The following is a 15,705-nucleotide window of genomic DNA, read 5'->3' as shown; positions in this document are numbered from 1 at the left end:
TGTATTCATGTTTTTAATAAATGACACAGTGATCTGAAATGCAAAGTGTGACATGATTCCATAAAATACAGTCTGTGCATAATTATTAGACACGTTGATATTCCTGTCATATATTTCATTCCAAGCACATTTTACCAATTCCATATCACATGGAATCTGATACTACAAACTACTGTAAATTTTGTATTTATGGACATTTAATAGACATTTAATCATTTTTAACTTTCAGTCTGAGTTAAATCTCTTTTTTTGGTTCATTTTATCTGTAAAACAAAATGTACCTAATAATTATACACACCTGAATACTAAGTTCATTTTTCACTTCCAGCCTTCATGGACAATTACATATGACTTATACATGATTAAATGCAAAATTAATAGTATTTATTAAGATTGATATGGTTTGGAATTGGTAAGTGTTTGGAAAAAAAAATATATACATATATATGACCAGAATATCAACGTGCCTAACCATTATGCACACACTGTAAATACACACATGTAAATCTACAGCTGTATTATGTCTGTCACACTGTACATCAGTCTGTCAGTTTATCACTGAGGGCTGCTGAAGACTTGAACTGAACAGGTGGGACTAAACTGGAAAACATTAATTTATTATAAGTTTAAGTATAAAAACATCTGCAGTATACAATGATAAACTCTGCTGCCACATGAACACATTACACTGTTTAAGTCAACTAGTGATGCTGTTTAGAAATAAATTGTTATTCTGTATTTTTAATCCAATTTTGGGTCTGATCAAATAGCAAGCCAAGTGGTGCTGATCCAGTTCATCCATCATTAGAAATGAAAAGGGCTGCATTTTGGGATACAGTCTGTGAAATCTATACATGCATGTTAAAATGTAGGTATTGCATGAAATGAGTATAGCATGCCATTTTAAACACAAAAACACTGACTGATGGGGAAATTATTCTGTGGCTCCATCTAGTGTTCATCAGAGGAACTCATGACAACGTCATAAACTCCCTCATGTGTTTGGGAAGCTGCTCAAATAAATTATACACTATTGATCTACATTGCATTTGTTACTTCATAAGAACATGTTTCCAAATGAGCATATGCTGATATCAGACTCAATCCATGAGAAGTGTTGCAAACCATGTGCAAACAATTACATGATTTACAAACAAAAATACAATTATTTTAAAGATTAACAGAGATGCATTTAATTCGTTTTAAAATGAAGCAATAGAAATAACAATGAAAACACTTTTAATGTAAAGTTAAAGCCACAGAAAACACTGACAATTTACCCACATTTGACAGAATCGTTTTTATATCAGTTCCTTTTTTAATAGGAACTTAAAAAGTAACTATTAAAAGTACTAGTTACAAGACTAATTTAAACTAGTTGGTTTGTAACAGTTATTGCAGATAGATCCATACTTTATGGTGTAAAGCCCCATTCAAATGAACTGTAGCTCTTTGATAATCATCAGGTGGTCTATTTTGCTGACTGTTAGCTGATGCATTTTTTTATCATTCATCAGCTAGAAAATACTGATTGGCTGCCAATGTGTTTATCATTCATCAGCTAGAAAATACTGAAAGTGACTGTAACGATATCGTTCCTCTGTTGTCATCATTATAGTTGTGATGTGAACTCTCTATTCTTTTAACCCTCTGGTGCTCCTCATGTGGTGGTTAAAAACGGGAGATCTGAAATCAATGTACTATGTTGTAGTGTCAGTGGTTTTTTTTTTTTTTTTTTTTTTTAAGGGATCTTATGGTACTAAACTATTTTCATGGAACAGTTATAACTTAAAATCAAGCCCTACATCTAAACCAGTTATCTTCCGCATTTAATGTGGATATTACTAAAGATTTTGTTTGGGTGCTATTTTCACTTCTCATTCTAATGTGGTCATATTTGAACGCAAACAGTACAAGTGTGACTATTTTTCAGGACCATTTAACCTTTTCAAATCACAGCATTAATTAATTGATTAATTTATTGTGTTCACACAAACCTTTACCAAGTCTTTGTGCCATTATGATGAAGTAAAACATTCTAAAAAAAAAAAAACATTTTTCAGTCAAAAATGACCAAAGAGCACCAGTGGTTATTTTGCATTTATGACGACTGATAACTTTTACTATCCTGCAGCATGTGAGCTTGTGTTGTGTGAGAACTTAAAATCATAAATGACATCCAGATACACACCGACTGATGTTTCCATGTGTTTGTAATTTAATAAAAAGACATGACAATCTGAAATTCAAATGTTTTTCTTTGCAGTGACATTAAGCTCTGTATTTGTCAAGATATCATCTCTCTAAAATCTGATATACCTTTACAACAGCATTAAGAAAACAACTTTAAAACGTAGTACTTTCATATAAGTCATATTTACAGAATGTACATCATCACGCAGTGGAAACACTCTACCGGCTAATATCATGTTACGACACGTCACTGTACACAGATCAGAGATCAGACCACTGTACAGGAGAGAGAGGGAGGAGATTCAGCGTCCTTCAACAGTCTTCACGAAATAACAACACGCGCTCGTGTTCGGATTGGCACAGATGAGCAAAACAAACTCCAACGGAATGAAACGTGACTGATCTCCAAACTCAATGATCCCGAAAACACCACGTTCCTCTTGAAATGAACTGATGATGCATAGAAACGAATGAATGTGATTGGGTTTAATATCAGCTGCAGCCAGACGAGATCAATAGAAAACCAACAACACAACAAAAGTTAAGGCAACCAACACTTCAGAATACAGACGGATCAATCTCACAAACAGATCCAGATCAGAGCTCACCCTGAAACTACGATGCATGCAAAAAAAGTAAAAAATACACTTTGCATGAAGAAAATTAAGCCAGTTTCTCAGACCACTGAGATTTTCTGCATTTTGTTGCTATTTTCAGACATTTTAGAACATTTTAGCTGGAAATATTATTAATGTCTAATGCAAAAAATCTTATTCTGATCAAATGATGACAAAATGATGATCAATTTCATTGGAAAAAGTTTTATACATTATGGTAGTATTTCCTCTGCTGATCAATGTATTACAGTAATGAGACTCACTATTGATAATTAGAAAACAAATTAAAAGTAAAATGTCCAGGAATTATGGTTTGTTTTCTACCTCATTCTGTGGGGTCAAAGAATTTGACAGTTTAGGGTAAATCAATGGTTACCTAAAAAAAAAAAAAAATTTGTAATTGTGAGATTCAAAGTTAGACTTACCTTTTTTGTTTTTATGAGGTGGAAACAAGCTTCCATAGAAAAGCCTGTCAATATTAATTGTTGCAAAAATAAATAAGTTAAAATGTAGAATAAAAAAACAAACAAACAAACAAAAAAGATAATAAAAACAGGCATCATTTTCTTTATGCAAAATATAATTTCCTATTTTTTTCCTGTTGATTTTGATCTGGATGTGTTTGTGAGATTGATCCTGATAGTAAAGCGGATCTCCAGAGGTGCAGACTGACGTCTGTCGGACACAATCAGACTCCAGACGCGTGAGGTAAGACTGACCTCGAGCTGGTCCCACATAATCCAACACTGTTTACACCACCTCCAGCGGGTGGAGAGAAAAACCAGTCCAAAACCAGTCCAGATCCATCACAGCCAAACAGTCCATATAGAGAAAGAGCTACACCGTAACGTCACCATACCTGCTGTGCTCATCGCTGCTGCGTTTCTGAGGAGTCTGAACACCGCTGTGTGAAAAAGTTTGTTAGTTTGTCAGAGAAATGGTCTGAGAAACACACACACAGGGGAATGTGGGAAGTGCGTGTGCGATTGCACTGTGCGCTAGCTTAGGAGAACAGTTCAACAAAATACAACACCGCTGTGTCATCTGTACATGTGTGTGTGTGTGTGTGTGTGTGTTACTGTGGTTAGCAGACAGCGGTGGCGGCTGTGTTCCCGTCCCGGCGTCCCTGTTTCTTGAGTAACTGTATGCGGTTGTGGCAGTAGAACTTGATGGCTCTCCAGTCGCGCTGGTTGCTGACCAGCAGAGGGCAGAGCTGCAGGCATCGCTCACAGTCCGCTTTAGCAGGAACACGCAGCTCCATGATGTTACGCTTCAGGTGCGTCTCCACCGCCACACGCTCCGCCTCCGACCACGGACGCTTCAGGACGCCACGCTTCCCTGAGACACACACATAACACCATTAACACACGTCAATACTAACACAGCCCTATCATACGTGACACAACAATTACTGACAATTAGGGGGTTCGTCTGTGATAATATCATAACTGATGTTCAATTTGACATTATCGAGTACTGTACAAAAACCATTCAAAACACCTACAGAGTGCAGTGCAGGCATTACGTGAAGTCTGGACTAGTGCCCGTACGCATTAACGGTGCGTTCTTTCACTGCATGATGCAGTCTATTAAAATACATTTAGAAGAGTGACGTTTTCTTCTCCACAAATGATCATGATTACAAATGTGATATTGATTTTTTAAAACAGTTCAATAGACAAGAATTACAAGACTTACGTAGACACCATATTGCCTGTTTTTGCGCTATTCTGCTAACAAAAATCATTCCAAACACTGCCACAGCACTGTTTTTCATCTCTGAGCAACTTGACAGTGTTTCATTCTTGAATGATTCAACCGATTCAATGATTCGGTTCAATCGCAATGACTCACTTATTAACTGTGACTTTAAAATATTAAAATATTAAAACATTATTTATGCATTTGTAACTGCAGGTTAAATGCATTCATGACCTGTATTAAACAGTGTGTAAATACATCTAAATGCCACTTCAAATGCAGCTTCTGTGTTTCGTTTGCATTGCAAAGAGGCATTTTGTTGATATTGATTTCATTTGCTTGGTAACAGCCCAAATGTAAGAATTTGACTTAAGGCTTTTAAAAATTTAAAATGCCCATAAAAGGTAAAAATCAATATAAACTTATTGGAAAAGACTAATTAATCAGTGTGAACTGACCACCATTCAGAATATGAAAAATATAAAAAAAAAAAATGTATTAGTCAGCTGTCCACGGTAGTCCTTAGGATACCAGCACAATAACACACTCAGCAAAATATCGTCTAATAATCATTATCGATAAAATCCCAGAAAATATTGAGATATTATTTTTTGTCAATATCGCACACCCCTACTGACAACAACCATAAAAATGTCTTGTGACATGCTGGATTATTATAGTTAACTAAAACCAGAACCATTAAAAACTTTTTTGTTAACAGAATTTTTTTCTATTAGTTTAACTTGATGCACTAAAATAACAAAAACTGAAACAGAAGACTACACAGACACGTCTTAAAAAAGTAGGTATCTTAGGTAAAGATTACAAAACAAAAATCACAAAAACTTTAAATAAAATAGAAATTAAAACAGAATACAAAATAAAAACTAATACAAGGCATTTAAAAACTATAATAGCATATCAATAATACTAAAATAGCACTGTTAACTCTGTTAACTTTATTTTTTTTTATTCAATTATTTCAGCTAGTTGCCAAAGCAGCGTATCTAATTTTCTATTAATTTAATTTAATGTACTAAAATAACTAAAACTGAAAAAGCAAATAAATACAATAAAAACATATAGACCTGCTATAAAAAGCAAAGCAAATCAAAAAAAAAAAAAAAAAAAAAAAAAACACACAACAAAATCACTAAAATTGCAACAAAAACTGAAATTAAAATATAAAATAAAAACTAAATTAAATACATTAAATTAAATACATCAATGACTACAAAAATTGAAATGAAAACAGAAAACACAATATTTAAACATTTAAAATATAAAGAAAATATATTTTATTACATTGTAGAAGTTTAGATATTATTACTAGAATTCAAGATCGTTTTTTGGAAATATATCTTGAATCAAGTTTATTTTTCTTACACCAACTACACAAATAGCTACAAAGTGCACTAAATTTAGTGAGGTTTTCACACTGTTTTCTTGCTGTGTGCAACCAGAGAAGACAAAAAAAAAAATGTTGCTATTGATTAATTTCTCTATAATTTCTATGCAATCTGCAAACTCAGATTCAACAAAACTTCAAAATAACTTTTAATAAAATATGATTAAACTCATTTAGAGCAGGAGTGTACCTGATTTGACCTGAGCGCTGCGTCTCTTGAGTCCCGCTGCAGGTGAGCTCGTGGGCGGTGACAGATGAGGGCTGCTGCTCTTCTTCGACCGCGGCGCTCGATTACCGGACCCTTCCTTCTTTCCAGCGTCAGCTCTGTCTTTACTCTTACTGGCCTCTCCGTCAGAGTCATCTGAGAAAGAGTCGGCAGAGTTCCCCGACATCACTGAACCAAAGACAGGAAATGCTTTAACATGTTGGACACAATAAAACCCTCTAATATCAAGTTCTCACAACAGTCTTGACTCATTTTGGACATATTCCACTGTGTATTTTCACATTTGCACATTAAATGGGCTCTGTAAATATGTAATGTAATATTAACAGTGTGGGATAATCTGTACTGTCACACCGTTCAAGTCCTAATATGTGACCCTGGACCACAAAACCGGTCAATTCTTTTGAAATTGAGATTTAAACATCAGAAAGCTGAATAAACACATTTTCCATTAATGTAGTGACAATATTTGGCTGAGATACAACTATTTGAAAACCTGAAATCTGAGGGTGCAAATAAATCAAAATGTTGAGAAAATCATATTTAAAGTTGTCCAAAATAAGTTCTTAGCAATATTACTAATCAAAAATTATGTTTATATATATTTATGGTAGGAAATTTACAAAATATCTTCATGGAACATGACCTTTACTTCATATCCTAATGATTTTTGGCATAAAAGAAAAATCAATCATTTTGACCCAAACAATGTATTTTTGACTATTGCTACACATACACCTGTGGTTTTGTGGTCCAGGGACACATAAAAGGGTTGCTAAATTACACAGATATTGTAAAATAAATGTAATGTAATGCAGCTGCAAGTTAAAAAGAAAAGGCTGCATGTTATTAATTTCACAAATCCTGTACAAGAGCATCTATAGTATCAGTAATGTCATAACCAGATACACAAGTACATGACCAGTCAAAAGTTTGGAATAATTAAGATTTTTCTTAATGTTTCTGAGAGTCTCTTCTGTTTACCAATGATACATTTATTTATCAAAAATACAGTAAAAACAGTGAAATATCATTAGAATTGTTTTGGAAATGTTTTATGTGAATATGTGTTAAAATGTAATTAATTGCTGTGATCAGACCTGAACTTTCAGCATCATTACTCCAGTCTTCAGTGGCACATGATCCTTCAGAAATCATTCTAATATGCTGATTTGCTACTCAAGAAAACATTTTTGTTAAACTTTTAGGATTAAATTAAGTTTAAAAAAGTAAAATGATACTTTTATTAATCAAGGGCACATTAAATGGATCAAAAGTGACAGTAAAGACATTTATAATGTTACAAAAGATTTCTACTTCAAATAAATGCTGTTCTTTTAAACTTTCTATTCATCTGTGAATCCTGAAAAATAAAATATATGACAGTTTCCACTAAAATATTGTGCAGCACAACTGTTTTGAACATTGATAACAATCATAAATGTTTGTTGAGCAGCAAATCAGCATATTAGAATGATTTCTGAAGGATCATGTGACACTGAAGACTGGAGTAACGATGCTGAAAATTCAGCTGCGCATCACAGAAATCAGTTACAGTTCATCAGAATAAAGACATTCTAAACTGTAATAATATTTCACTGTTTTCGATCAAATGAATGCACTGTCGGTGATGTTTCCCGGTACCGTCCAGCTCGAGGCAGATGTGCTGCAGGCTCATTCCTCTGAACAGCACTCCTTCTCTCTCTCCGTACAGCACGACTCTCCCCACGCGGTTCATCAGCGCCGGGTCCTGACCAATCCGAGCGCAGTTCTGAGTCACGTGATACTCCCTTTGCAGGAAATCCTCCAATCGTTTCACGGCTGTACCCGGCGCCCGTTCGCCCTCCTCCAGCAGCAGCAGCTGGGTCAGAATGGCCACCTGTCGTCGAGCGCGGGGAGCGGTGAGCGCCGCGGGGTTTTTGGCGCCACTAGTGCGCGCCAGGCTCCGGAGCAGGTCGGTCCCGCGCAGCGGCGTGGCCGGGGAGTGATACGGCCGGGAGAACACGTACGGGCTCTCGGGATCGACACCCACGTCTGCAGACGTCTTTAGGAGGAGATCCAGACACGCTTCTGAATGGGGAGGAAGAATGAGCGGCTGGACGCGGCCGCGTTTGCCCAGGACACCCACACGCGACAGGTGACAGAGAACGGCACGCTCGAACGGGGAGAGCGACGCGTCGAGCGAGCAGGAGGAGGTAGAGGAGGGTGCGGCGCGGCTGCGGTAGTCCTGAACGGTGAGTTTGGCCACCTCGCACTCGCGGTGCCGGTTGTAGAGGATCAGGAGAGCCAGACTGGAGTGGCAGAGGAGACGCCAGGCCTCGGCCGACGCCGGAGCGCGGGACAGCGACAGGAACGACGAGTGCTGCTGCCGGCGGAGGTACAGCACCAGCGTGGAGAGCGATGACAGCAGAGGAGGCATGTGAGATCGCTGAGAGCTGCAGGAACACAACCACACAACTTACTACAGTGAAATATCAACATTCTCCAGGTGCCTGATCTGCACAACGTTAGCTATTCATATCCTAACACCCTTCCAGGATATCTACACGTATCCTTCTGGACAGCCAACACAATCCACTGACTGATCTAAAGTCATATGGACATTATGTCATGTGTTGCAACCAGTGTTCGGGAAAGTTACTTTTAAAAGTAATCCATTACAATTCTGTGTTACTTTTAAAAAAAGTATCTAATTGCATTACTTAGTTACTTTTTATGGAAAGTTCCTTTTGCGTTACTTTTTGTCACCTGGGCTGAGCTTGCTTATTTCTGATGTCTTAGTGGCACATAAAAAAAAAGTCATAATATTTAGAGAATAAAGTCGAAATACTACAAGAATAAAGTTGAAATATTCCGAGAATTAAGTTGAATTACTACGAGAATAACGTCAAAATACTACAAGAATAAAGTCATAATATTTTGAGGTTGAGTTGTTGAGTTGTAATATTGCGACTCTGTATATGTAACATGTTGTATTGTCTTTTCTGAGGTATAAAAGTATTATAACTTTAATCTTGTAATTGCTGCAAATTAATTCTCGTAATCTTTACTTTATTCTCTAAACATTTTGACTTAATTCTAGTAGTTTAAACTTATTTTCAAAACATTTCAATTTTATTTTATTCTCGTAATATTTTGACTTTATTTTCGTAATTTCGACTTTATTCTCGTAATATTTTAACACATAGTATTCTGACTTTATCTCGTAATTTTTCGACTTTATTCTCGTAATATTTCGACTTCATTCTCGCAATATTTTAACTTTATTCTTTTATCAATTATTTATTAAATAATTCAACTTTAATTATTTTTTTTTAACGTGGCACTAAAATGCTGTCATGCGGTCACAATTCAGCCAAACAAACACAAAACACCTGTTTCTGACAACCTGTATTCAGACAAACTCACCTTGCCATTTCACCGTTTTTCTCCTCTGCGCTTCGATCTTCTCTCATGTCAAACTCTTCCTCCTCCTCTTCATTCTCCTCCTCCTCTTCCTCCTGTTTCCCGGGCGTGGGAGGCGGCTCCTCTTTCGTTCGCTCCACCTCCTCCTGCTTCTTCTGCTGCTGCTCCTTCTCTTTCTTCGGCGGTCGTCCTCTCCTGGCGGGAGGGTTGGGCGTGACGGCGGGGCTCTTGTTAGCGGCGAGCGCTGCACCCTTTCTAGGCGAAGTCGACGAGCTCTTCTTTGAGGTATTGGAGACGGGAGGCGGAGACAGCGAGAGCGAGAAGGAGACGCTTCCAGATTTTGAACCTGAAGACAAAGAGTCTCGCTCACGGGAAAACAGGGACGTTCCTAGGGAGGACGAGGGCTGAGCGGGAGAAGCGAACGGGTGCGAGGCGGCGCCGGCTGCGTGAGCGGGGAGGTGCGACAGCTCCATGGCGGCTCTGACCTCGGGCTGCTGGTCGTGGTGTTTCTCCAGGTGGCGTGCGAGCGAGCGGAAATGCCGGCCGCAGTACGGACAGTGCTGCCGGCGGGAGAGCGTGCTGCTCGCACCGATGTTTATGTTTATATTGTTGTTTATGTTTGTTGTGGGCGGGGCTAGAGGCTGCTGGAAGGGTGATGGAGAAGAAGGGGCGGGGCATGTGAAGGACAAGGGGCGTGGCTGGGTCCTGGGCGGGGCTTTTTTCTTGACGGTCACCGAGGTTTTCCGTTTCTTGCGGCGTCTCATCATGCGGCCCCGCAGATCCTCCAAGTCCTCTTCGTCGTCGTCATCATCGTCGTCGTCTTCCTCCTCTTCGTCCTCCTCTCGGTCAGAGTCGCTGGCCTCGGAGTGAGACAGCGGTGAGGAGGAGGGAGACAGCGACCATGACGGAGTGAGGTAGTCAGAAACGGTAAGAGACAGAGGGAGCGAACCCGGCTCCTCTTCCTGCAGAGAACCAAATGAGCTGTGAGTGAGACATTTTTATTAAAGAAACATTTCAGTTCTAAAAGCACAATCCAATAGCTACAAATGGGAAAATGTACCTACTGAACAGAAACATGGAACTTTATGGCCTGTTCACTCCAAGACGAATGTTCAGAACTTTTTAGTATCATGGTACAGTACTATAGTTTGTGTTAATATTTACAAAAATTTTATTTTTCTATTTTTAATTTCCATTTCATTGTAGTTTATGTAGTTGTAGTTATTTTAGTGCCTTCAAAAGTACTTTCAAAATAAATGAAAATGAGGAATGTTGCCTTGTCAAAACAATGTTAAATCTGTTTTTCAGTTAAAGTTTATTTTGTTTCAAGTAATTTATTTTTTATGGTTTTTGTTTCTTCTTTATAACAATAGAAAATTGTTTGTTTATTTTAAATTTAGTTTAGTTTCAGGTACTACAAAATTTTTGTTTTTTTTTAAACAGTTTTAGATTTAGTTAAGTATAATTACCCTGCTTTTATGATCTTGAATATTACTAAATAAAAATATAAAACAAAAAATATTACTATTGCAACATTTCACTCTAAAACAGAAGAGAAACAGCAGATTCTAGTATTTAAGAAAAATAATATTTTTTTTGTAGTTTTGTTGACAACAGCATTTCTTTTTACAAGTTTGATAAGACAGTTGATGTACATACACAAATACATATGGTAGAATTTAAGGAAACCACATCTAATTTGTGACATTTTCAATACTTATCTTATTTGCCAATTTATTATAGCATATTTTACCATTCATATACATATTAAAAAACTAATTATGCAGAAGTGAGCAATTCCTTTTGGTCAGTTTCCTTACTATTTTTCACATGCATTGACATTTTATTTAAATGCATGAGATGCACATCAGATTGCAGTGTTCACTGCATAAACACTTCATAATCTACTGAATTGATGTTGTGCAGTGTCAATGCAGCGTGATTTGTGTGTGTGTGTTGCATGAATCACCTTCTTGATGTTGCTCTCTGGGTTGAATCCACATTCAAACCCACGTGGAGATACTGAAGTATGAAAGCCCTGCAATTTAACCGAACATGAATGAATTTTAGTTTAGTGGTCAAGCACACACAGAGAGCACATGACGTGTTTCGGTGGCATTCTTATCATTCACCATGGCATTTTCTCCCCAGTCGGTCAGGCTGTAGTCCACTGTGATCTCCTCGCCTTTGGCAATGTCTCGAATGGCTATGACGACGAGCCGGACCTGACTCCCACAATGCACCTCTCTAATCCTGCAGTTGGGCGGTGGGTGGAACAGCACAGGGCCGCGGACGCCGCTAGCGCCCTCTTCAGCAAGCTCGGGCACACTGCAGGACACAAACACAGTACATTTGGAGTCAACACATCTGAGGAATGGGGAAGCTCATTTCTGCCAAAGAACAAAGAAAGTGACTTCTCACAGTTCTGCATTTTACCTGTATTTTACCTGTTTTTATTGCGATGTAAACTTTGACAACTGCAAAATAAAAACTCAATTCAGAGAAAAAGGTCAGAATTGTGAGATGTAAAAATTACAAAATGTGAGATATAAACTCAAAATTAAGAGGGAAAAAAAGTCAGAATTACAAGGAAAAAGTCAGAATTGCAAGGAAAAAGTCAGAATTGCAATATATAAATTTAGAATTCTGAGAACAAAAGTTATGAGGAAAAAAGTCAGGAATGCAAGAAAAAATGAAAAAATTGTGAGATGTAAACTCAGAATTATGAGACTTTGAATTACAAAAAAAAATATATATATATTTTTTTTTTTTTTTTTGAGATATGAACTACGACAAAAATCAGAATTGCAAGACAAAAAGTCATAATTACTCCAGTTTTATTTTTATTCTGTGGTGGAAATAAGCTTCCACAGCACACTGAGTCCAAACGTTTCACACGTTAAAATAAAATACGACCTTATGTTGTGTCAATCACATTTACACACTGCCTCCGAAACTTTCTTCCGCCATTAAAACAAACAGAACAGGTTCAATTCTCTTCAATTCTCAGACTCAATGCACAAGGACCTTAAAACAAAAACGTTTCACTTCTTCAGAATGATGTGCTCTGATGAATTGTGCATTAACGCAGTGTTAATGAGAGGTTTCGTGCATTAACAAAACTCTCGTACCAGAGCTGTGATGGGTCGGTGAGGTAGTACGGGCTGCCTGGCGGAGGAAGTCGGTCTTCAGCTCCCTCTGCGTACTGCTCGTCCCCTACACAAACACCAAAATCACATACAAAAATGGATAAATCAAGAAACCAACCCTGTACAGCCTGACATGTGAAATAATGGTCAGAGAAATCTCGTTTTTGAAATGGAACAACATATTAAACCTTTATACAAAACATAAAAATACATTTGTTTTGTATCATATTTGATCTATCAGGCTTCATGTCTCACGTAGTCTGATATGTAAAGTGCAAAAATATGCAATTTGTGACAGACGCTGATATTTATATGATGAAATTCTGATGCTTGTAATGTAAATCAATGAGGTCTTTACAACAGTAGAGCAGATACTGACATAAAATGATGTAAATATGAGTGGTCACTCTATATCTCCAATAATATGTCTTAGTAAGATGACACCGAAATGATCCAAACATATAATGCAATGCAATCCGTTCCTCAAAAGATGTGAAATGTTTTGGAGGCTTGGGAAGATCATTCCTCCACTAAGAAACAGTGAAAGTAAAGCCTCTGGAAACAAACATTCCTCAAAAGATCCTGATGATCAGATTTGAGAATCGCTGATTTTTTTTTTCTACAAAATGATTCATGGAGAATCAAGTAAAGCCAAGCTGCTTCAGTCCAGTAAGAGTTCATCTGGAAATATGACTACAGTCATTCTGACGCTTACTGATAAAAATCAGTCAAGATTTGACAGCAAAAACACAAAGTGGACGTTTGTACAGTTACAATAAAAGAGCATTTACTGATCAAACAACTCTAAGCTATCAATCAGAGGACAGAACACATGCAGCAGATTGTGTGTTTGAGTACCTGGGCTGTAACTGTGTTCAGACAGACTCTCCTCCTCATCCTCCGTCACATACGCCGCTCTGTCACACACCTTCACCGGCGTCCCCTTCCTCTTCCTGCCACACACACGCCTGTGCAGAACACACAAACACACCACATCACACCATCAGACGCTCTGATACAAGCCCTTAACATGCTGCTGCAATGATTCATACAAACACTAACCGAACGGATCACTTCATGACACGATGTGTAAAACAACAGAATGCATGCTTCATAACTACACTGCTTTTAAAGTCGGATATGATAAGGCAGTATGCGAATGACACACGATTCAACCTTCTGTCAAAATCATGAGCAAATGTTCATTCCGGTAACGTTACTAAAACCTTCAATCAAAGTTGTTTGGTCTTTAATATCATTATTTATTCATCGCTCACGGAACAATTTCAGCTGTAAATGTTTTAGAACATTATTACATACATCTGTTTTTAGACCATTTAGAAAACATTCCCATAAGGTTTGCACAATGGAAACGTTAGCAAAACATTCTTAGAACATATCATGGCTAGCTGGGAGTAATATGATAACAATAACAAACAGACTTATTATTTTTGTGTGTGGTCAAGTATCAAATAAAGAAATACACCAAGTAAAATATGGGTCACTTAACTGATACAATGTATTAATGTATCAATCGTACAATCATTGGTTCAATGTATCAATCAAACTGATACAATAATTGTAACGTTACTGGAATGAAAGTATCGCTCGATGTCCGCCGATTCGGTTACCATGGTGAATTGTTGTAACGGTCGCTTGCACACGAGAGCGCGCTCAGCAGCAGTGTCCGTGCACGCGCTGACAGGTCTCGCGCACTCGCGCAGTGTTTTGCTAATCGTTCGAGTCGCCGCCGCTTCTGACATTTACGCGCCCCGGTAAAGCGGAACGGAAAAATAACATAGTAGCGATACGCGTGGGCTCGGAGCGCGAGAAAGGCTCCGTGCGGTATAACGGCCGCGGGTTTTTCTCTCATCACGGCGTGTGCACGAGGACAACAGAACCGGACCGGCTAACCGTTAGCACGCACGCTAATCCGAGCATTCCCCCCGAAACAAACGGCACGATCCGTTTCCCCAGCGAGAGTGACTGACCCGCGCGGTGGCGGCGGCTTGCTGCCATCCCCGTCGCTGTCGAGGGTCGGGGGCTCCCGGTAATCGAACGGCGACCGCACGCTCTCCGCCATTAGCGCTGCTCCGGTGCGCATGCGCAGCAGCTCCGAGCTGGCCAGGCCCTGAGATGGGCTCCTACAGCCACTGTCATTCAATAAAACTACATTTTCATCATTTCATGACATTATAGTCAGTATTATTAATGATCGCAGCTCACAAACACTGGAAACCATAAAACATAAAAGGAATTAAAAAGAAAACCCAGGCCTTGAAAAACAGAAATAAACTAATGCAATCTTAAAAAGTCAAGGGATTTTCTAAGGTCTTTTCTCAGTTACACTGTATTTTAAGATGTCCTTGTTGCAGTTTAATTATACATTTAAGTACTGAGTAATATTAATTAACTACATGTACTTACTATATGGTTAGGGTTACTTGCATGTAATTATGCAATAATAATGACTTATTGTTATTATAATAGTAATTACATGTAATATGTGTAATAAGGACACCTTAAACTAAAATGTTACCCTTTTCTCTTTTCTAAGATCATCTCTATCTCTCTCTCTATAAAGTTTATTTGCAAAATAACTTTATTCATTTGTTTTGTATTATGTTATCATGTGCTAGCTTATTGTGTTAATTACCTTATAGTATTGTTTAGTTATTTTTAATTTATATCAAAATAACCCACCTGCAGTTTGATTGAGAGTAACTGGAATGCACAATGAAAAAACATGTTTTTTGTAATTGTTAAAAATGGAGTTATTTGTTTTTGCAAATAAACTTAAAAAAAAAAAAAAAAACTGTAATATTGCAAAATGTTTTTACAATATAAAATAATGTTTTTTATTTTAACATACTTTAAAATAGAATTTATTCCTGTGATGAAAAGCTGAATTTTTATCAGCAGTTACTCCAGTCTTAAGTGTCACATGATCCTTCAGAAATCATTCTAATATGCGGATTTATTATTAGAATGATCAATGTTGGATAA

General features: G+C 37.6%; 1 protein-coding gene across 1 annotated transcript; it reads right to left on the bottom strand.

The window, feature by feature from the left end:
* Positions 1-2,195: 2,195 nt before the first annotated feature.
* LOC127167608 (uncharacterized) lies at positions 2,196-15,261 on the bottom strand. The gene is made up of 10 exons (XM_051113735.1): positions 15,239-15,261; positions 14,691-14,852; positions 13,558-13,667; positions 12,682-12,766; positions 11,683-11,878; positions 11,520-11,588; positions 9,554-10,512; positions 7,790-8,580; positions 6,110-6,313; positions 2,196-4,148 (listed from the first exon to the last, which is right to left on the bottom strand). The coding sequence occupies exons 1-10, from the start codon at positions 15,259-15,261 to the stop codon at positions 3,895-3,897; spliced, it is 2,853 nt and encodes a 950-aa protein (XP_050969692.1). The 3' UTR covers positions 2,196-3,894.
* Positions 15,262-15,705: the final 444 nt, after the last annotated feature.

Source organism: Labeo rohita, chromosome 7 (assembly GCF_022985175.1).
Source record: "Labeo rohita strain BAU-BD-2019 chromosome 7, IGBB_LRoh.1.0, whole genome shotgun sequence".
Lineage (NCBI taxonomy): Eukaryota > Metazoa > Chordata > Actinopteri > Cypriniformes > Cyprinidae > Labeo > Labeo rohita.
The sequence above is the reverse complement of the archived record's forward strand: the minus strand, read 5'-3'. Positions and strand labels throughout refer to the sequence as shown.